The sequence below is a fragment of the Molothrus aeneus genome, chromosome 20 (genome assembly GCF_037042795.1).
Source record: "Molothrus aeneus isolate 106 chromosome 20, BPBGC_Maene_1.0, whole genome shotgun sequence".
NCBI lineage: Eukaryota > Metazoa > Chordata > Aves > Passeriformes > Icteridae > Molothrus > Molothrus aeneus.
Window position 1 is genome coordinate 10,344,863 of NC_089665.1, and position 23,320 is coordinate 10,368,182.

The 23,320-nt window shown below is 49.2% G+C and overlaps 1 protein-coding gene and 1 long non-coding RNA gene across 5 annotated transcripts in view; one reads left to right on the plus strand and one right to left on the minus strand.

Moving 5' to 3' along the window:
- The first annotated feature begins 5,263 nt into the window (after positions 1–5,263).
- On the plus strand, positions 5,264–11,126 carry LOC136564908 (uncharacterized). The gene is made up of 2 exons (XR_010784783.1): positions 5,264–5,343; positions 11,020–11,126. It is a non-coding gene; the product is annotated as an uncharacterized lncRNA (long non-coding RNA).
- Positions 11,127–11,505: 379 nt separating this feature from the next.
- MSI2 (musashi RNA binding protein 2) overlaps positions 11,506–23,320 on the minus strand; it is a 198,570-nt gene continuing 186,755 nt past the window's right edge. Inside the window, exons 12-14 of one of the 4 annotated variants that reach the window (XM_066563230.1) lie at positions 15,759–15,913; positions 13,809–13,886; positions 11,506–11,743 (exon numbers count right to left, since the gene is read on the minus strand). In XM_066563230.1, the coding sequence (XP_066419327.1) occupies positions 13,845–13,886; positions 15,759–15,913 (197 nt within the window). In that variant the 3' untranslated portion in view covers positions 11,506–11,743; positions 13,809–13,844. Of the gene's footprint in view, positions 11,744–13,808; positions 13,887–15,758; positions 15,968–23,320 lie in introns of those variants that run through there. The other 3 variants (XM_066563228.1, XM_066563229.1, XM_066563231.1) reach the window with 3 other exon arrangements.

The window sequence follows — 23,320 nt, forward strand, 5'->3', positions numbered from 1 at the left end:
ATGGGCTCAGGCAGCTGCTGGTGCTGGGGTGCAGCTCCTGTGGGGCTTTGCTGTGGGCCAGGAGTGAAATGTTTTGGCAAGGGAGGCTTGTCCAGGGCACCCTGGCTGTCCCTGCTCTGTGTGTGTGCTTCAGGCTGGGGCCAACACCCTGCACCTGCAGAACCATTGGGGACATTCAGACTGGGGCTGGAAATGTTCCAGACCAGGCTGGATGGAGCTCTGAGCCGCCTGAAGTGTCCCTGCCCTGGCAGGGGGAATGAGATGATCTTTAATTCAAACTGGGTGGGTTTCCAGGGCAGACCCCAGGCTGTGCCCTTTGCCATCCCCACCCCCAGGCCAGGCTGGGCTGTTCTGCACGCCCAGATGGAATTGCTGCTTTGTGGTGCTTTGCTGGGAAGGTGCTCCTGGAGAGCTGTTCCTGGTGGCTGGCCCATGATGGGCTGGAGCTGAGCTGCTGCTGCCATCCAGGGCACATGGCACGGCCCTGTGCCCACCCTGGGGGCCGGGACTGCTGCTTGTCCAGGAGAAATGCAAATCTGGGACAATCAGCCTCTGAGCAGCAAAGTGGGATGTGATGAAATCCAATCAGTTAATAACCCTTCACAGCACTGGGAGAATTGCAGATGAATGTGCTTTTAAATAACTTTTTTTTTTTTCCTCACCAGAATTATTCCCCTGTGATTTTTTTTTTTTTTTTTTTCTGAAAAAACCCCAAAAACCTCCCTGATTTTGGTTTGTGTCTGGCAGAAAGAGCCCCTGGGTTCAGGGTCAGAGCCAGGGACTGTCAGCAGAGCTCTGCCATTGCATCCCCCTGCAGTTCTGGCCGCTGAAAAGGCACAAAGGCACCTCCCTCCTCCTGGGGGTGCCCTGGAGGAGCTGCCCTGGCTCCGAGCCCTGCAGGGGCAGAGCAGCTCTGCAGACACACAGGGCTGATGAGCCCGAGGAAGACGAGGCTGCGAGACCCGGATAGTAATCAAGGCTAATTTGTACATTTGCCATCCGGAGTAATTTCTTGCATTCCCCCTGCACGGTTGGCTCGGGCGGGGGAGCAGAGCTCTCCTGAGCCTGATGAGGGCGGTGGGGATGGTGGATGTGCTGCTGCCGGGGAAGGTGAGCCCGGCTCAGGGCCCCTGCCAAGGTCACAGCCTGCCCAGGACCCCCTCACCCCCTCCGTCCCCTGCACCGGGATGCAGGAGGAGCAAGGGGCATCTCCTGGCAGGTGTGGGTTTGTGTGCAGCTGCTGATGCTCCCTTGCCGTGCAGGGGCTGTGGAGCTGCCTGGAGAAAATACCATAGACTGGGAAAAAAATCTCACTTAAGTCTTTGCAAAGCCATAGATAATGCACTGTGAGAGAGAACAAGCAGGATGAAAAATAATTGCACTCCTATTTTTTCTCCAGCTTTTCTTATCAACGACTTTATCACCTTTGGTTTTATTTTACACCTTATTTAGACTTTACTGTAATCCCAGCTATTTCACCATTGACACCTCCTTAATACCTTGTCTAACACCTCTGACACCTCTGTCTAATGCTCAGGCCCTGCTCCAGCGCGGAGCAGGAGCAGAAAAGAGCTGAAATGGAGAGAGGGAAAAATTATTTACTGCCCAGGCTGTGTGAATAACAACCTGTGAGGAGGAGGTGGGGGCCAGGCTCCCCGTGCAGCTGAACTTTGCTGTGGGCCCCATCCGTCTCCACCTGCCCCTCCCAGGCACGGAGCAGCGCTGCAGGAAGGGGAGGGCAGAGGATTTATTGCTCCTGGGAAGCTGCAGCCTAGAAAGGCTCAACTTTGTGAACTGAAGCAAATTAATTCCTCTCACTTGGACACCCTGTGCCGAGCTCAGCCCTGTTTGAAATATTCCTGATCTGTGGGTGCTGCTGGTGTTGGCGGCTCTGGTGCCACCCCGAGCATCCCCTGCTGCTCCTGGGTCTGCACCGTGCTGGGGCTTCGCCCCTCCTGGGCAGCCTGAGGGTGTTTTTGGGGCTAATTCTCCCTTGGTGGCAGGGAAGGTACCCACTGTTTGTGGGGACCCCTCCTTTGCTGTATTGTGAGGTTTGATAAACAGGTCTCAGCTGTTCCTGGGGATCTGGAGATGGTAAAGGGGCTGCTGATGGGCTTGGCAGAGCCACAGAATCACGGAATGGTTTGGATGGGACCTTAAAGATTCCATTTCCACCCCTCTGCCATGGGCAGGGCCACCTTCCACTGTCCCAGGGTGCTCCCAGCCCTGTCCAGCCTGCTCTGGGCACCCTGTGGCTGCCAGGCCCTCCCCAAACTCACAGGGAACAATTTCTCCTTAATTTCTGCCCCACTGGCCTCCAAAAAGTTTGACTTTTCCCGGCCTGGCAGGGATCCCGCTGAGCCCCAGTGCTGGGATAGCACAGCACTGTGGTGAGTTCCTGCTTTCCCACAGCCCATGGCTGCATTACCTACATTTAACTACCCATTACACAAACTATAGCTCTAAAGCGAGGGATATGGCAGCTTTATTATAAGTTTATTACATGCTAATTCAAGCAAATAAATTTGCTCCAGCTGTGGAGCAAAGGAGATTAATAACCTCGAAGATCACTTCGCTGCTTTGATGAGTTTCTTGAACAGAGTGGAGTATATTTAGGAAGAGCAACTAGATTAGTCAAAAAACCCCTTTAATTATTAGTGACACTGTGCAAACTGCTTCCTACGAGTGGAATGCCAACTACTTAACTCCCTGACCTTATTATTCAAATAAACACTCCTTATTACAGCGACATGACTGGCTCATCAACACATCACATCAGCTGCCTGGGTGGGGGTCTGGGGGTCCCCGCTGTGCCAGCCTCCAGCTGGGCTCTGTCAGGGGTGAAACGACCCAAGAGGGTTTAACAGAGCTCCATGTGCCACACGGCGAGCAGAGAAACTGCTGGAATGTTCTTGGCACTTGCTGGGTTTTGTTCTGCAGTTCATTCAGGTTTTTCTGGAAGCGTTTCAGCCCTGGGTGTTCTGAGGTGCCTCAGTGTTGCTGATGTTTTAATGTGTGGTTTTCAGAGCAGCCCTGGAGTGGCTGGGGAGTTGTTCTTGTGGCTGATCCTCTCCCAGTGGTCGTTGCCCTCATGTTTAATGGAATCTGGGGAAATTCTGCATTTTCTCGTTTGTCTTCATTGGCGGGATGCTGGAGTGGGATGAGGAGTTTTCTGCCCCTGTCACAGATAAAAAGCAGGCCGAGAAGGGCTCACAGAAATGATCACAGCTATAATGAACAAGTGCCCGGGTGTTCCTTCCCTTCCTTCCCTTCCCTTCCTTCCCTCTGCTCCCGTTTCAGTGCGGGCTCGGTGGGTGCTCGGGGGATTTGGAGCCCTGGGTGTCTCTGTGTGGGTCCCCAGGGTCTCTCAGCCCTCTGGGGGACAGTGTGTGTCCAACTCTCCTGGAAAAGCAGCAAATCCAGAATATTCTCCTGCTCCTGTGCTCCCCCCGTCTCTGCCTTCAAACAGTTTCTGCTCTATGTAGAGCAAGCAAAAATGATGTGTTAAATACAGCCCGGGCTAAAGCTCTGAATCAAATCAATTCCTTTTTGATTCTCCGAGCTTTTGAATCCTCGGCCCTGCTGGAGGATTGTTAGCACAAGAATGGGGCTGAAGGAGCAATCCTTTCGCAGCGCTATTGACTCAATTATTTTGCCTCTTGATTTTGTATGAGCGGCCGGCGGAAATTCTGATTGCTGATGGTGGCGGAGCATTGGCGGAGCGGCCGGGCCGGGGCCCCGCAGCCTCCCCTGGCTCCGGTGCCACCGGCTGGGCACGGGGCGTGTGGGGCTCTGCCATGTGCGGGGTGTGCGGGGCTCTGCCATATGCGGGGTGTGCGGGGTGCGGCGTGTGCGGGATGCGCGGGGCTCCGCTGACCTTGCGGTGTCCGCGCCGCTGCCGGGACGTGCGGGATCGGTGCGGAATGGATGCAGAGGGTGCGGGGTGGATGCGGGATGGATGCGGAGGATGCGGGATCGATGCGGGATCGGTGCGGGATGGATGCAGAGAGTGCGGGATGGATGCGGAGGGTGCGGGATCGGTGCGGGATGGATGCGGGATGGGTGCGGGATGGATGCGGGATGGATGCGGGATCGGTGCGGGCGTTGCCTTTTCGCGCTGTCGCGGCTGTCAGCACCGACCGCTCGCCCGCCCGTTCTCCTTAGGGGTCGGTGCTGCCCCGGGGGTCCCGGGGGTGATGCCGGGCCCGGCCTGGGGGCTGCGCTCTTCCCCTCCCGGTGTTCACCCCCCTCACCATCTCATCTCAGGGCTCCTGTGCTGGGTACCAGGCACTGCTGGGGCAGGACAGGGACAGGGACGGGACCTGGCCTGGGCTCCACCTCCACTCAGGAGAGTTGGGAGCCCACAGCCCAGCCTGGCTCACTTGTTCCATATCAAAAAAGAGGAATTCCCCACCCATCAAAAGGCTGTGAAAGGGTAGGAAGCACTTTGGATGTCTGGATGAAAGGGCTGAGAGGAACAAGCTGCTGCTTTGAAGAGGTAAAGCCCTGTACAAATCCTGAGCAGTTTTATTGGTGGCCAAAATGCATTGTGGGCTTAGAAAAGGCAAAAGCAGGAACTTTCTCCTGCTTTTTATTGTGGCTGATGTTTATGTGACATCAGAGCCCGGGCTCCGTGGCTGCAGGAGGTGGCAGGTCCTTGCTGGGTGTCACCAGGCCATGGGGACACTGCCGGTGCTCGTTCTGTACCTGCTCCCATCTCCCCATGGCTGGCACGAGGCAGGGTCTCCCATTAATGCACATTTCAGCCTCCCCTGCCTTTGTAACCAGTTTTAATCAGTAATTGTTGGTGAGCAGGAGCAGTGCACGGGCTCCTCTCAACCGCTCCAGGGCCAGTGCCACTCCAAGGGGAGCATATTCAAGCTGAAGGAAGGCAGATTCAGTTTGGATACGAGGTAGAAATCCTTCCCTGTGAGGATGGGGAGGCCCTGGCACAGGTTCCAGAGAAGCTGGAAGTGCTCAAGGCCAGGTTGGATGTGGTTTGGAGCAGCCTGGGACAGTGGCAGCTGTCCCTGCCCATGGCAGAGGTGGCACTGGGTGGTTTTTAAGCTATTTCCAAGCCGGCCCATTGCAGAGTCTCTGCTGGCTGTGTTTGCCAGCCCGGCCCCCGGGAGCTGCTCCGTGCCATTCCAGCCGTTGCCGTGGAGGTAAAGAGCAGGAATCAGCCTCTGCTAATGCACAAACAGAGTCAAGTACCGGTGCCCTTTGCAAAGCACTAATGAATTACAAGTGTCTCTCCTTACCCAGGCGCTGCCACCACCTCGTGACCGGCTGAAAACTGCAGCCCTCGGCACGTGGAGCTGCTGGAATTGCTCATTTCTGACGGTATCTGAAATAATTTAATGCAGGATGGTAAAGAGGGGAGGGTTTTTTGGGGTGGGTTTCATCACCATCAGGGTTTCGGTGCTCTCAGGCTGGGTGGCATCCAGGCTCGTGCCACCACAGGGACCGGTACCCAGTGGAACAAATGAGTTTTAAACCCCTCTGTTTTATTATTCTGTATTAATAACGAGGCGGCCCTTGTAAATAGCCGTGAAAGGGAGCGCTTAAGCTCATAATTAACAAATGCTGCCTTGGGTTCTGCTGCAGCCTCGAGCTGCGTGATGGGGGATGCACGGCTCTGCCCAAGAGCAGAGGGTGCTCAAGTCCTCCAAGTTAATAAACCTGGGGTTTACTCTCAGATTTTGGGACAGCCAGGACAGCCAGCTGTGGCTTGGGGTACGGCAGAGCCCGTGGGACAGGGCGGGGTCCTGGGGGCACAGGATGGGATGTGGTACAAGGTCCCCTTCGGGCCCCAAGACCCCCACGGGGGTGACACTGCACGACCCCAGTGGCCCCAGCTGCCTCCTGCAGCTCAGCGTTACAGCTCGGCCATAAATGTTTATGACAGGAGGGAGAGGAAGTAAATCACATTTATCTCCCTTGTTTTCTTTATCGGGGCACTAATTTGACAGGGAAGGGAAATTCTTGCTTATTTTACAACTCTGATTTCGGCTGCAATTTGATTTCAGTAGCTGGGAGGCGAACACAAAATCTTATTTTTGTTCCAGAGCTGGTATAAAAATTTACATTTTGACACCGACCCCCACCCCCATTTCAGCGCTGCTACAGCGGGCCCGCGGGCTTCGCACAAAACACATCACCCACATATAATACACTCATAATTCACTAATGTTTGCTGAATGACAGGGTTAAGTGGCTGCTATTCCCGGCCTCCCACCACACTAATGTACTCCAGACCCGCGCTCCTTTTTTCCTTCTGGATTGCAGTCAAATCGTTTCCTGCTCCTTCCACCCCGAACAAACATGACTTCCGAAATTATTTTCATTTGTTTTCCTAATCTAATTTTCCCCTCGGTGCTCCACTAATCATCAATCCCATTAAGGGCTTGATGTGTTGGCTGCTTTGCAGAGAGCCCGTCCTGCATCCTGACCTTCAGCAGGCTGAGCCCCCCGGGACCCCAGGATGGGGGGATGGATCCCTCCTCGGATCCCTCCATCCCTGCCCAGTCCCACAGCCTGTTCTCCCCAGGAAAGGCACCTGTGAGCCTGGGACAAGGACTAATGAGTGATGAGTGTTTACAGCCAAAGGAGCGCTGGGGGGAGCTGGCTCTGCTCCAGGGCAAGAGCCAAAGGGAAACAGCCTCTGGTGGAACTGAGCTGGGAGAGGGGGTCACTGCCGTGAGGAAAACACACAGCAAGGGTGTGGGGGACTGGGAATTTATCCAGCAGCACTGGGCTACCCACTGCCCCTCCTGGAAACAGGATCAGTGCTGATGGTGCCAAAGGTGTGCCTGGCAGGGCACAGGATGAGGGAGCAGCCTTGGGGCACAGGGACAGGGCAGGGATGTGCAGGACAGGCAACAAGGTGATGAGTTTTGGAGTGATGGGGCTGATCTCACCCCCCAGAGATAAATATTCTCCCCCCTCAATGAAATGGACTCCATGGATCTGTTCAAAACAGTTTATTGTATTTTTTCGTCAGACAAACACATTGATTTCTGGACCACAGTAGAGGATGGAAACCTTTCACAAACTTATTTATTTGAAAATACAAATATAAAATTATACTTTCCACATCTGTGATGTGAGAGACCCCCATCCACATAGTATTTTACAACAGGGCTTCAGAAAGCCATACACAGAGACCTGAAAGATGCTTGATATATATAGATACATATATATATGTATATATATAAAAAAAAAGTCACTACCAAAGTTCTCATCAGTTCATACTAAAGTATAAAAGGAAGGGCTAGGCCTGCCACTGTGCCATAGTTTATTTAGGTACATTTATGACCACCTGAAATGCTGACTTGCATCCTAGTACTGATGGGAGTTCAGACCTCGTACGACAGAGAATGACGGGGGTGCTACCTACGACGGTCACAGGACAGAGGAGCCCGGGGCTGGGGTGACCCTGCTGGGCTGGGGTGACCCCTCAGGGCCAGGGTGACCCCTCTGGCCACCGGGCCCTGCTCGGACACCGAGCTCTCCACACAACACGGTCGGACTGCTGGGGGGGGCCGACAACCCATCACGAGGATTTGCTTTCTCAGACTAAGTTTTTTTTTTTTTTCCTTTTTAAAAATTATTATTATTATTTATTATTTATTATTATTGTGGTTTTTTTGGTAATTTTATTACAGTATTAAAGTATTGCTTAGCTTACAGAATCTCCTCACGTAGTGTTCGCGCGGGGCCGGCTGGATTCTGCACGTAGGAAACTCTACAGTGTCTGTGCCCGTGTGTCTGCGAGGCATCCTGGCTCTTCTGACACTAACCTCACTTCTCCCTGTCTCTCAACTATGTCGCTTTGAAAAAAACAAACCAAACCACTAAAAAAAAGAATTCAGAAGATTCCACCCAAGAGACATCGCCATAGCGTAAAAGACAGCTATGAGTTAGTGTTGTTTTTCTTTTTTTTTTTTTTTTTTGTTTTTTTGTTTTTGTAAACAGTTTCATATGCAATATCATACAGAACCATGGCTGGCCTTCAGTAAAAATGTAGTAAACTATATTGCTTTATTATTGATTATGTTGCATTGAGTGAATGGCAGAAACGAAACAGGAAGGGACGTGTGGCTGGAGTCGCTAGCCCTCATTCACACTACAGATGAAAGCAGGGAAGAAAAGAAATCCCAACACCTTTCAGGTCGTTATCACCCACAATTACCCAATGATTTAACTAAGCCTAGCAAGATGTGTGACATTCACCAGCAGACGCTGCTGTACAATGGAAAAAAAAAATCAACTTACAGCAAAGAGAGCCATGCTACCTTAAAGTCCAAGCTACAAATTCAACTCAAAATGAACATTTATGAAGTGTAAGAAAAAATAAAAACCCCAAAGGACAGACCAGGCTTTGCCTTAACCAAGCCAGTCCCGAAGAAGGACTCGGGTTATTTGGAGGGGAGGGTCCCAAGCACTTGTGGCTCCTGGGGAATGTCCCTGGTGGTGGGGACGTGGCCCCCTGGCCCTTTGGGTGCCCAGGTCGCCCAGGTGGTGGAAATGGCTCCTGTTGGTCCCCCCAGCTGGAGATCTGGGGGCAAAGGGCTCTGTCCCTGCAGGGTCCCAGGCCAGGCTGGACACTGGGGACAGCGCGAGGTGACCCTGCCATGGCAGGGGTGGCACTGGGTGGGCCTCGGGGTCCTTCCAGCCCAAACCAGGCCATGATTCCACCATCCTTCACTCCCTCCTGGGCTTGAGTAAAACAAAGGTGGAGCTGAACCTTTGCGCTGAAAAATTTACAAAAAACCCCCAAACGAACGAAGGAAAAGGAAAAAAAAAAAAAATCCTTCAAAATTGATTTCTAGATGAGTGGGGGACTAACGTGAACCTTAGTCTAGGTAGCCACATCAAAACATCTTGGATTCCACGACATTTGTGCTATGGGCCACTGGGACTTCTCAAAAGGTATATAAACATCTAAAACATATTCACACAGATTAGCAATTTCTTCTGAGCATTCTTAAAAAAATATGTTTTTTTTTTTTTCTCTTAGTAAAATCGTTTTAATATACCGTGCCTCCCTCTTTTAAAAAATAAATTAAAAAAATCCAGTTTTGCATATCTAGCATTAGCATTTAAGGTAGTATGGCACATCCCCTTTCCAAAGTCATGGGTGGGGATCTACAAATGCCTTAAGAGTTTGCCAGCATTTTTAACATTGTGAGACCTTTGGTTAGTTGAAACCGCATCAGATCAACAAAAGAAAAATAATAAACAAGAGAAAAAAAAGCACAGAAAGAAAATAGAGAAGAAAAAACAAAAAAGGAAAACCTTCCCAAAATTATTAGCATTTTTTTTTTCTTAAATAAGAGAAAGTTCTATCCTTACTGGTCCTAAATCTGAATAACTACATCTAAATTTTTAACCTTAATTACGATACACCTACCAATATGTACTAGAAGAGGAAGAGAGAAAGAGGGGGGGAAAAATTCACTACACTACCATCAGGACAGCACTCTTACAAGATAAGCCATTTTATACACTATTAACATACAACAATGATCAACAAAGAATATTCTATGAGGTGACAGGGAATGGAGAGGAAAACCAACTGGTAGTACAGTACATCATCAACATTGACAAAATAGCAATAAAAAATTCCCTGACGGCACACTGAATCACAGGGAATTTGGTTCGTAGTATTTTTTTTTTTTACCTTTTTATTTTTTAAAGAATTCGGTTTTATTTCTTTTATTACTTGATCAAGTCTCAATATTTAAAAAGCGTCCAGCATTTTGCTTAAACCTGGTTGTTCTGAAATAAGAAAAAAACCTAAAATATTACATAAAAAGCATGATTTTTTTTTAAAAACAAGAAAAACAAGGTTTCTCCTTTCGGTTAGCAGTATGGTGCCTTGTTTTGTTAAAGATGCCTTGCTCTACCTTGTCTATTGAATGTCTACATTAGTCTACTTGTTAGTAAAATTTACAAAAATAGGAGTGCAGCAGCTCTTTTTAACAAATGTCGCATTCAGTGTCTTATACTGGCTGTACCTAAAGTACCAAATTTATAAACGTAACAATTTAAAAAAATATTAATAAAACTTGTCAATATTACGTTAAAAAAAGAAGAAATATATCCACACTACAGTATGTTCTTAATGCCACCTACCATGTTGTACTTCTAGTTTGCTGTTGCAGGCCTATTTACCAATATTAAAAAAATTAAATTAAAAAATATCCTTCATAAGTTTCCTCCCCCAACAGAGGACCATATATATAACAGCCAAATATTAAACATGTGCAAATAGGAAACTGTCAGTTTTTCCCCTACCAGTCACAGTGCAATGATGTTTTATACTTTATTTCTTTTAAATTCTGTTTACAACTACAATAAATTAAAATCTTCCGTTGCTTCTAGGGTGAAACTTGTAGCACTGAGGTATTCCCAAAAAAAAAAAAAAAAAAAAAAAAAAAAAAAAAATCAAAACCAACCAAAGTTGCTTTCTAATTTGACAATACAGAAAGTGATGGATAATAAAGGAAACCATGCAAGCTGGACGCTGCTCTGCCCACATGGGGTGCCCAGAGCAGCTGAAATGACTGGACAGCAAGTTGATCTAGTTTAAAACAATGATTAAAAAAAAAAACCAAAATAAAAAAAAAAAAACCAAAATCAAGGTGTGCTTTGAACCGTAAATGCGCTAAGTAGGAAAAATCGTAGCTTCTTGATCAGTTTTGGGAAAAGCAGGTTTTAAATTAAAATAAAAACCCCACGAGACTGTTCCTTTGTAAGCTGTGCACGTGTGAGAGCAAACTGCTGGTGTGACCTGGGTGGGCTGGGAGGGTCCCACAGCACCAGAGCCCCCGGCAGCCACTCCCAAAGGCTACAGCTCCCTTCTCTTTTCTCCTCCATTTCCATAGAGAAACTGCCTTAGGCTGACTCCATCACAAAAATAGGTTTGTATTTCTCTTTCTTAATAGTTTCTATGTAGTTAATGGAATTGTATTTACAGCACTTTATTATTTTTTCTCTTTTTTTTTTTTTCAGAATTCACAATTTCAAAAAACCTTATATCACCTCTTTCAACAAAAAAAAGCACTTATATAGAAAAAGGACGCGCAAAAAGTTTGTCGCCCTCGCCTTATTGCCGAAAATAGAGAGAATTAGAGTAACCAAGACGCCACAAAGGAAAAGAAGGGCCAGAGAACCTGCTGCTCCCCCCTCCCCGTGCCCTGCCCGCCGCTCCCCCGCGGCCCAGGCTCCTGTCACCATCTCAGCATCCTTTAAGCAACAACAACTACGTAAAACAGAAGGGAGGAGGAGGAGGAGGAGGAGGAGGGGAGGTGGGAAAGAAAAAGCAAAAGAAACCCCTTAATATAACAGTTACACTATGGTTAGGCTCTTGCTACATACACAAAGAATTGCGACTACGTGGCTACGAGACTATGTCCAAAAGGCTACGAAAAGATGTGGGTTTGGAGAGGCTTAAAAAGAGGGGGGGGAACCCACCGAGAAAATAAAACGAACAAGAAATGGGTTTTATATACATACTTTTAAAAGCTGTTGTTTTTATAGTACAGCAGATTCATGAGATGATGAGAGAGATTTTAAACCACCCAAGTCCTTCGAGTGCCACCTCCAGTTTGCGTTGGCGGTGATGATGATGATGGTGATGGTGATGATGATGTAGTGCTCAAAGTCTGATGAGATCACCCAACCGTGGGCCCCTTCAGAAACTTCGCCCTGTCTTGCCCGGACATCCAGAGAGACTCTGCGTGGAGAGAGGGTGGACATGGACACGGAGAGGGAGTTAATTGAGGTAAATTAGGATTTTTAACCAAAAAACCCCAAAGTGTCTGCAAACACTGCAGCCACAGCCTGCCCCATCCACCCCGAGGGAGGATGCAGGAATGCTGAGGTGTTCCCAGGACAGCCCCCATGGGAGAGGGGGTCTCATGTAGTCCCTGCTCTTATTTCCAGTTTAGGAACAGTAAAATGTGAGTTGATGTATGGCCAGGACAAAAACGGCTCCTCAGGCATCTGTTCTGCCATGAATTCACCCAGCTCTGGTAAAATGGGTTTTCTCTGAAGTACCTCGAAGGTGACAAGTTTTACCTGGGCAGGCTGAGGCAGCCAGGATTTATTTTATACAGGAGCTTCAGCCTCCAACGCTCCGTCCCTGCCAGTGCTTAAAGCTGTGATATATGATGTGTATTATTTATATTAGAAATATAAATATAGAGAAATAGAAATATTTGGGGCACTGGGCCAGGACAGGATGCTCCGTGGTGACCTCCAGAGCCCATCCCCACACAGCTGTGCTGGGGTGAGGTCCCAGCAGCATCCTGCAGGGATGTGGAAACTGCTCCCTGCCCCAGGACCCGCAGCTCAGCCAAATCCTGCCCCGGGGATGCAGGAGCAGCCGCTGCCACAAGCGTTTCAAAGCCAGTGTTCCTCGAGGAATTAATAATAAGGCTCATTTCCTCCTCTCCAAATCTATTTTAATTAGTAATGAGCAACATTAAAAGCACTTTGTTTTTAAGTCGTTAATGGTTCGAGTCTCAGCCTGGCCAGTGAGTGATGGCTGCAGTGATGGGCTGTGTGAGTGAGGAGTGATTACAGCCCATCAGGCTGGCAGGGCTGTGCATTATTAGCCTGAGTGATGATGTTCTGCCCGGGCTCCAGCTAGCCTCGGGTACCACCTCACTATTCCAGAGGCTGACGTGAAGGATTCTGACAAATTGATCACAGAACAGGCCCTGCTACGTGCAAGTAATAGCTGGGATTAAGCAAGAGTGCTTATGGCACTTTTTTCTTTCCCATAAAAAACACTCCTTGGCGGAGCAAATCAATTGACAGAACAATTTCAGGTAATCTTGGGGGTGTGTGTGGAGATGGAGAGTAAATAGAAACCCCCTTTATTCACTAGTGTTTACGTATAAATCTATTTTTATGTAGTTTAAAGTCTCCGAACGTTTTCCACAGCTCCCAGCCCCCTGACTAACTTTAATTCTAATTTCACAGACTGATTTTTGAACGTAAATGATGTGACATTGATCATGTAATACCGGGCAAGAAGCAGGGAAATAAAATCTGCCACATCCATTCCATCTACCTGTCCGGGCCCAGAGCTCTGGAGGCAGACCCGTGCCATTTAATTGGGATAACTTCTGCTTCTCATTGCATTTTCTAATCTATTCCATTCCGAATGTTAAGAATATTTGTTTGCAAAGATGAATATGCCAAAGGCCAAATAATAATAAAAAATAAAAATTAAACATTTAATTAACTGGAGCTTAGTTCAAAGGGTAGGAAACTGGCAGCGATCCAGGGCTGCGGTGCTCAGGTAATGCCTTTAATTTAATTTGCTCAGGTTTAATTTTTTTTTAATCTTGATAATTGCTCTATGGTTACAAGTTACAATGTTATCTTTTAGCTGTAATATTTGGTACAGCACTTAATTAAGAATGATGGTTTCTCAGTAATAAAGCAGTGGGGCTCAGCTATTTTTAAAGCAGTGCGCTGGGAGCAGATCTCTGATCCCACTGGGATTCTGGCTGCCGGCACTGGGGGTGATTCCCCACAGCTTCCTGGGTTTTCTGCCTCTTCAAATTATTGCATGAAGCATCATGAAGATGAAAAAGTGACTTTTGGTTTAGCTTTGGATCTGTCTTCCAGTTTCCAGCCCGTGAGGTTGAATTGAGTAACACAAATCACAGAAAGGAATGATTAAAGGCCAAGGAAAGACGAAATGAAGATAAAAAATTGTTCACTTAAAGTAAATATAGGGGAGATGGTAGTTCAGCACAAAGTACAAATGGGATATACTGTAATACCTCCAAGTGAGATGGCAACCAACCATGTGTAACGTTTCAATGGTATCCATTTGTAAAAGCCGTTGCAATCAAAGGTCCCTAAAATTGTACAATTGTTAAGTTCATCAGTGCTCTATACATGGGAACAGCTGATTATTAATTTTTGCCAAGAAATTATCAAAGGACTTGAAAGACTGTGTTGCCAGCATGAATAGGGATTTCCAAGAGCTGTTCTGGTCACCAGGTGTGCTCAGCCCTATGGTCACCTTTCCAAGACCATCATCTTCTCATTCCCCCAGGTGCAAAAATAAGCTTTGGGGTTCTCCCTTCTTTATTTTTAAACCAGGGTTAGTAAATGGAGAGTGTTAAATAAATATATATGTAATAAAAGCTATGGGATTCTTTGCAGTTATTGGGGGAATTAAGAGGCTACCAATCTGCAAGTCAATTATAAAATGGTTCTTTGGGCAGTGTTAGTGCAGACAAATCTGGATACCCAGGCTTGGACCTGGTGTCCTTTCACTTGAAAAATGGAAATAAGAGGTGTTGTAAGTGGTGAGAGGTGGCAGTTTGAACGGATGCAGCTCCTTGCAGAGCAGTAACATTCCATGTTTGTGCTGGAATTGATCCACAGGGATTGTCACGTCCGTGGCGTGACCACGGGAGGGGCAGGCCCGGGATGGGAATTGAGCGCACGGGCACAAAGCCAGGCAGAGAGTTTGTTTGTCTTTCCTGCAATAAAAATAACAGTTCCAGGAGCTTTGTCTGCACCACACTCCTGCTCCCCCCATCCAATTCCATCAGGGAGGGAAGTTCTCCTCTGGGTTTGAGGGACCTTCAGGGGAGCCTCTGCACTTCCTCACTGTGCAGGAGACAAATGCAGCTCCTGCCTGTGCTCCCAAAGGGCAGGAGCCTCCCTTGCAGCCTGTGCTGGGGTGCCACGGGGCAGCCCAGCCCCATTCATGCTCACACACAGGTGACACAGCCACGTGCAGCCTTGTTAAGCCAATCTCTGCCCCTCATTAGTGCAATCACAGCCCCACGTTAGGCGCGTTAGGAGGCACCTCCCAGGACCCCCGGCCCAGCCCGGCCCCTCGCTCCAACCTGCGGCTCCTGGGGGCTGGGAGGGACCCCAAACATCAGCAAACAGGTGAAGAGGAGCAGGACATGTCCTGTCCCCCTGCTGGGGGTCCCACCAGCCAAATTAATGAGCTGATTCTGCTCGTTTAGGGGGAGCAGGGACTGTTGCAGTGCCTGCCAAAGGGTGCAGCAGCCAGGAGGGGTAGCTGGGCTGGTGTAAAGCCCATGTGGACAAGCAGGGATTTAAATCCCGTATTTATTAAATATTTCTCTTTGAGACAGGTCATGTCTGGCTGCAGACGGCTCCAAAGGAGTGTTTGCACCAGGAGATGTTCAGGTTGGATATTAGGACAAAATTTCTTCAGTGCAAGAGTGATTAATCTTAGAATTTCTTCAGTGTAAGAGTGATTAATCACTGGAATGGGCTGCCCAGGGCGGTGGTGGAGTCCCCATCCCTGGAAACATTACAACTTTCACAAAGTTGTGGAGTTTTGTTTATCTCTGCAAAACATTCGGCTGTCATGGTTTGATGCTGGCACAATGCCAGTGCCCCCACGGAAGTATAATCTCGTTAAAGTGGCAATTAGTGGTAATAATGATAAATTGGTGATAAAAGGGCAATTGGTTCTCAAGGGCTGATTGGACCTGATGATTCTGGAGGTTCTCCCCCTTGCCAATCCCAGCTGCAATGCCCAGATAATAATAATAATAATAATAATAGTAATAATCAGTGATTGCTCCACCATCCAGCTGGTACCCACGGGTCGGGCACGGCTCGCAGGTTCTGGCAGCGAGGAGCCGCACTGGCCACGGGGTCCCCACCGCCCTGAAACCCCCGGAGCTCAGCCCAAACCCCCCAAACCCCCCGAGCCCCCAGCACGGGGTACTTACGGCGATGCCGTGGCCGAAGCCCGAGCCCGGCTGCGGGCTGGCGGCGCTTATGTAGTTGCCCACGGCGGAGTCCTGGCTGGCCGTGCCGTAGAGATCCGCCACGGGCCCGGGGCTGTTGGCCCCGGGGAAGCCTCCGGGCCGCGCTGGGGTGGAGCCTGCCGGGGAAGCGGGTGCGCCAAAATTCGGTTGAGCACTGTAGCTATTCAAGACTGGTGTGCAGAGAATAAAGCTGGGTATGAGGCCAGACGCCGGGCATGCACCGGAATTACAAAGCCAAACACCAGAATAAACAGCCTAGGCCCAATTCTAACACTTAACCAAGGCCATGCGAGAGGAGAGCAAGTACTGGAGAAGAGTCAGCCCGGACTACTACGAAGCTTAGAGCTCCAAAAATATATATATGGATATATATTAAAAAAAAAAAAAAAAAAAAAAAAAGAACAATCATTCAACACACTACTGCAACCAGAGACTGGAGGTGCTCATTTTCACCAAATTATCACAAAATATAATAGGTATTTTTCAACATCTGACTTGATGCTCATGCAGTAGTAACAAGTTCTCTAGGTCTGGGCACGCCGAGACAGCATTCACATCCCATGCAAACTACAAAGGAACTAGTTTGAGACTACACATTGTGGTAATATTGATATTAAAATGTTGACAGCAAATAACTTGAATCACGTCTAGGAAAATCGTTTTTTGGATCCATTCAATACTTTTGGAAAAAACCCGCCCTTTTAGATCAGTAAGCTGTAGAAATAGTTCAGTAGTTGATTTTTTTTTTCTTTAAATGATATGGAATGGAACAGTTTGGATTTTTCTCTTTTAAATATGACCAAAGAGAGTGTTGTTTTATTTAGGTTTTTTTTTTCCTTTTGATTTGGAGAGCGAAGACCTACCTTCGTCTCCAAAACCATGCTTGGGACATCAACCAAAATTAAACAAATAAATAAAGATCAAAAGCAAAAAAAGAATTCCAGAGGGTGGATGACAACTCACCTCCTAATGTGGAAGTAAAAGAAAATTTAATTTTTTTCCTCCCTTAATTTTTTTTTTTTTTTGAGAAAGAAAAACAATGTAAATAAGAATGATACTGAAGAAGAAATTTAGATATTAAAGCATGTTAGATGATCAGGCTTCTGGCATTTCTCACGGCTGCTCTTGGATGTAGAATTTATGAGGAAGAAGTTTCAATGCGAAAGAAAAGTCAGCAGACTGGGAGGAGCTGGATGGAGATGGCTGCGGGAAGCTGGAGCTACACCTGGGTGGTACCTGCAAGGCCCCTGGGGGCACAGGGAGCCTGCTCTGCCCACCCCCACCGTGTCCCCACCATGTCCCCACCGTGGGCAGCGCCAGGACGCAATGGCCAGCGGGGCTGGACATGGCCCAACACCACAGCCTGCCCCAAACCCCTGGGCACCGACCCCATCACCTCCATCCCCACCTTCCAGGCTGCCCCAAGGCACTTCAGCCTTTTCCTCTGGCTGCAACTTCCCCCTGATCTCCACATAAACCAGGGTTATGAGGTCTGGTGGCCTGCAGTGACCTGTGCCCAGGCCAGAGCTGCATGGACTGACCACAGGGTTCTCCTGGAGCCAGCCCTGTGCTCTCACCAAAGTGCTGGGGTGGGCACAGGCTGCACCTCTGCTGCCCTGGCCCCTTCCCCTGCGTCGCCCACCCAGAGGGACCCCAGTTCTCAAATGACTGAGGTGGGCAGGTGAGGCACACCTGGCAGCTGGTGGCTCTGTGGTGACAGGGAAGGCAGCTCTGCACCAGAAATGATTCACCACAGCTCTGCACTGGTAGCAGGGGAGGGTAAGTAGGACATCTAAGCTAGCAAGTTCAAAGAAATAAGGCATGAGAGAGTAAACAGATTTTGGACTTCGCTGGCAAACAAAGAGCCTTTTTTTATTATTAAAGATTAAATGTCAAGATAACATTTGGCCTTCTCACTCGTGAAGAAAAAATATCCAGCTGAGATGTTCCAAAGCCCTTTATTACTACAAGCCAGCACTTTTCCCCCTTTTCTTCCCTTTGGTTCAATAAAATGGATGTGAATTTTCCTGCCAAGTCACACAGAAAACCCAGTTGGGCTGCTCCGAGTGACAGCAGGACCTGGCATGGCCAGGGCAGCCTGTTAGTAAAATACTCCTGCAAACCCCACAGAAACCTCCAGAACAACCACCTGAGGAACCAGAGAGACTCTCTGTGCCCCCACACCCCACATCCCACCCTGGCCACTCTCATTTGCATCTCTCAAGACTGGAGGTAAGGCTTTCACACCTGCAGGGAGAGCTGGCAGTGGGTTGGTTGTTCAGGTGGGGAATGGAAAGGTAATTTTTCATCTGCTGACCAGGGTTCAACACTGCACACTGCTCCCAGGAGGGAGAACGGGCATGCCAGAGGCTGCTCCACTGCCTGGAAGGGCTGTGTGGAGGCTGGGATGCCCTGGCACCTCTCCATGTGGTGCCTGAAAACTCCACAGGAAAAGCTGGAAGCTTTTCCAGAGCCAACACTTCATTCCAGACCCTACAAATGAAACAGAAAGCTCCCAGAATTAGCAGGAGGCTCAGAAAGCTGTATTTAAATGATTTGCTCAGCCATGGTTAGTTGCTAAGTGTTTGTCTTCCTCCAGGAGCTCAGGTGAGCTCACCTGGAGCCAGAGGCACCTTGACCATCACAACAGCAAAGGGGCCCTGAACCACTTCCCCACAGGCAAATCCTGATGTGTTCTGGCAAGAACTGCCTGGAAACAAAAGTTTGTTTTACACAAACCTGGAGTACCCTGACACTAAAAGGAATAAGGAAAAATGTCTGCAATCCTCCAGACTCCAGATACTGCATCACCAAGAAAAGTTAACACATTTTGGAAACCTATGACAAAATTTCTGATGCTGGGGGTTGTCAGGAGTTGTCCAAGGCTGCTGTGAACTGTGGGAATTGCAGAGCCCACATTAATTCCTTGCAGGCTGGAAGGAATTGGAGCCTTTCCCCTGGCCACCAACATCCCATGGCAAGAACAGGAACTGGGGGCAGATGTTTGGAAGCTTGTTGCTGCAGAACTGCCAGGGGACTGTGCTGTCCATGGAGGGGAGGGAACACTGACTGTGACCTGATGCCAGGAGCAGGAGCAAAGCCTGAGCTGCTGCCTGGTCCCCAGAGCCATGGGCTGACCTGACCAGGAATCCCCTGACTCTGGATCCATCAGACTGACTCAGCAGGGCCATCTGCTCCCCTTCCAAGAATTGCCAGCACTCAGGAAGTCCTGGCAGCAAAGGACTCATTTCAGGTGCCGTTTCCCAACCAAGTGCACAGGAAGCCATCCTGCAGCAGGGCAACTTCACAGCTCTGAGTCTGTGCCTAAGCACCTCCAGCTCAAAGGCTTCCTCCATGCAAAACTCGCAATCCCAAGCGTCCCCAGGAAGCCCTGTGATAGATCAAGGTCAGGAGAGGTGTGCAAAGATTAGATGTGCTTGTAAGTCACAGCCAACCACCTTTTATCTTCGGCCCCAGCCATCCTCCATCCCTGCACTACAGAAGCTCCTTCCTGTGCTGATGGAGATCAAGGGCCAGCAGCCAGCAGCTCTGGCAGTGACGGAACAGGGCAGGCTAATGTCTTGCTTGCTTCACTTTGAATTTGCTGTGGTTTTTCTTACAGAGAAGACGACTCTGAGCCTGTGAATTTTGATCAGCAGGTGAAGCCTGAGGGACAGGTTTTGGGGAGCCTCAGGCCCACTCTGCCTTGGGGAGCACTGAAAAGCACTGAGGGAATGTGAGAGGGGACACAGAAGGATATAAAAAATGTGGGTTCATAGAGCAGCCCCAGCAGGATCTTTCAATGCCAACATTGGTGCTGTGGAGTTGGGAGCTGCTGTGCAGGGCTGGCACAGCAGGAGCTGGACCTCTTCAGGCAGTGAGGCTTTATCTCAGCCCATCCTTCAGCAGAGCCTTTATCCCCATTTAACATGCGTGTGGGATGCTCCTCCACCTTCAGCCAAGTGCTTTGTGTCAAGGAGCCAAGAGCTGGAAGCCAAAGCAGCCCAGGCTGAGGCAGGGCAGGAGGCAGGGATGTGTGTCTGGAGCCTTCTCCTGCAAACTGCCACGCTCACACAGACCCTGCCCACACCTTCAGCTGTGTTCACTGACCACAAAGGTCAGTGCTGGAAGATAAACTCTCCCTCCATGAACTGCTGAGACATTTCTAAGTCAGGGTTCCTGCTGGCATTTGCTAACAAGGACCCCAAGGCTGCTGGGCTTGGGCAGAGCATGACAAGCTGGATGCTGGAATCCCCCCCAAGTAAACTCAACTGAGCCATGCTGGAATCTCACCCAAATAAACCCAACTCAGCCATGAGTGATGAAGGAAAAGAGGAAGGGAAAAGGAGAAGAGACGTGAGGATTTTGACATCACTGTCCTACAGGGGGAACTCACACGGTACTGGGATGACAGTCAGGCCCTTAGGGACCAGTAAATGGGACCTGATGACAAAAAACCCACTTAGGCACCACTAAAATATGCTGTATTGCAAAGGAAACAAAGCAGGGGCAATCTGGACTGAGACAGACACTGCATGGGGATCACTGTCCCCTGCACACAGCCCACGTGGAGCCTTGGTGACATCCTTCCCTCTCCTACAGCACCAAAACCCCAAGACTTAAACACCTCTGCAGGGACTCATAACAAATATGAGAATTTTAAATTAAAAAAAAATCCAGGTGAGGAACAGTGCAGAATGTGTGTCTGCCTTCCCTGCCACAGTGCTCAGGTGAGGAAATCCTCATGAGGGAAAGAAACCACCACAATTCAGTGGATTCCCTCTTTGAGCAGAGGCAGGATATTCCTCGTCCCAGGGCAGCCATGCATGGGGGTGAGCAGCTCTGCAGGGATGGGGGAGCTTGGCAGTGTGGGGTTAAAGTAACATTCACTGATTTTAGAAGTCTTTTCCAACATAAATGATTCTATGATTCTCATAATAAATTCATTTTTCATCTCCTGTCAAGCATACCCTACAACCAGAGCTGGTCATCTCCAGCCCTTTTTTCCTCCAAGACCCTCCTTGTTCCTGCCTTGTCCCACTGCCCTCAGGGTGGATTCCTGCACAAACAGGTTTCTTCACAACTTGTTGCTCCAGAGCTATAATTTCTGGATGACTCTCTCATCTGCCATAAACAGCCACGCACAATTTGGCAGGCATTTCCACCATCAATGTTTATGATAATAACTAAACGTGCTTGAAAGCAGCAGGAAATTTTCAATCTAACTATCATTAAGACAAAATGCTTTAAATCAAAGCCATTACCCACCACCAAGACTCAAAGCTCACAAGATTAGTCTGTTTTTCTATCTTTATGAAAAATTCATAGAACATGCTGCAAACATCATCTTCCAGCACGAAGGAGTAAATGATATAATAACACTGAATGCTGCTGGCAGGGATGGGAGCAGGCAGGGCACAGGGCACTGAGCAGTCCAGCTGGGACAGGGGGCTGCCCCACAGCCTGGTGGCATTTCATTTCAAAGCCAGGTTGGAGCGACCTGGTGTAGTGGAAGGTGTCCCTTCCCAGGACACTGGGTTGGTCTTTAAGGTCCCTTCCAACCCACCCTGCTATAGGATTCTATAAATTTATGAATTTGAGCCACTTGGGTCCATTTTCTGCTGGATTTTCAGAGAAGACTCTCACAGCAGGAGCATCACCTGTCCCCAAGCATTCCAGCCTGCTGTGCTGCCTCTGCAGAGGACACAGAGCAGAACCACAGCGAGTGGCAGGGGACAGTCCCCCCTTCCCTGGGGACCGAGTGTCCCAGAGGGGAGCCCTGATGGCCACGCTGTCGCACGCATGACTAACAGAGCAGCACTCCCAGCGTGACGCTGATACCTTAAATAACCAGCGCAACTTCAGCACCGCATGCAGATCTTACATCATTAGTGCTCAGAGCCTTATAAATATCATTAGCAGCGCTGCACCCATGTTACAGATCGCTTGGCCAAGGCTAATTCTTTGTGCAGTCAGGGCTGAAGTTAATGGGAGTTTGTACCTTGCTTTTCAGAGCTGCTAACAACCAGAATGTCATTTACCCGGGACTGGATGTACAAATTAATGCCAGTCTGAAATAAGGCATCGGTGCTCCTGGTTCTCAGTGGCCTATTCAGGCTGCAGGAGTGCACTGCCACAGCACTGAGAAATAAACATTCATATTCAGGCTCTTTTTTTCTACACCAATCACCTCACAGAGCTCCAAACCCCTTCCTTTGTGGTCAGGTTGAGCCATGGAAGCATCGCTTCCTCGTGCCCGAGCTTTTACAGAGCGTGGGTTCTGTGGGAGACAGCGTGTGGCGCACCTCGAACTCGGATCAATGCTCCAGCTCACGGACGTCTCGGAAATAATGAGCTGGAAACACACAGATATTCTGGAGAATAACAAGGTACAAACAGCTCCCAACTCGCTGGAAGCGAAAGTGGGAGACAAACCAGGAAAACAAATAACGCCGGCGTCACGACCAGAGCTGCCATGTTGTACATCTCTCATGGGGACCTGCATCCCTCTGCTCCTGCTCTTCCCAAGCAGACTTGAAAAGCAAGCTCTCTCTCTAAGAACCCTGTGGCAGACACGGCTCCTCTGCAAGTGTGAAGAGCTGCAGATGACAGCTGGCTCGGTCCTGCCTGGAAAATCAAAGGCGAGAGCTGTGCCTTCCCTGTCACCCCAACACGCTCCGTAATGGGGAGCAGCCAGGCTGCCCCGGGTTATCCCTCCCCTGCAGCTACACTGGCCCTGCAGAGAAAAAGGAAAATACAACAACTGTCGGGCTCATCAGCAAAATAAGTCGTGATGAGGCTGAGGCACACCGAGATCTGCCCTAACAACGTACTATTTGTACGTTATTTTCTAGCAGCAGTCACACTTTCAAAGGTTGTTCTGCGGCTGCAGCCCCTTCGGAAATGGCTTCACACATCAAAATATCGCAGGGTAATGACAGCAAGCAGTGGGTGGTGAGCTGGCAATTACGGCTGGAAGCGAGTGGGAACCAGGAGGGAGGGCTGAGTGCTGCCCACCTTCCTGGAGCTGGGCACAATGGGGTGATAATGGCACCTGGGATCTTGAGGAAACTGTTCCTGCTGCAGCCTCAGTGTCCTCCCACCACACTGCTCCTCCAGCCCAGCACGACACAAACCAACTGCTGAACTACCTGAGATGAGCCCCGAGCAAGAGCTGGGCAGCTTCCACAAGCTTAGGCAAGATAAAAATTCATCTGGTGCCGGTGTTCCACAAACCCACTGCTGCATGTGAGCCCCTGCGCTCTACTAAGTACTGCACTTAACACATCCAAGGCATCCACCACATCTGGAAGCTGCTGATGTGCACCAATCTGCAGAAGGCACAAAATTCAGCGTGTTCGAGCCCAGCTGCTCTAATTCCTGCAGGACAAATAGCTGCACTTTGCGGCTCAGCTGTAACTTTTTGCCAACGATCAATATTTATTGCCTAATCCCATTTTCCATAGCGTGTGTTAGTGGTGTCACTCGCGCGGGGCCGGGCGCGACACGGAGGCCACACAAAG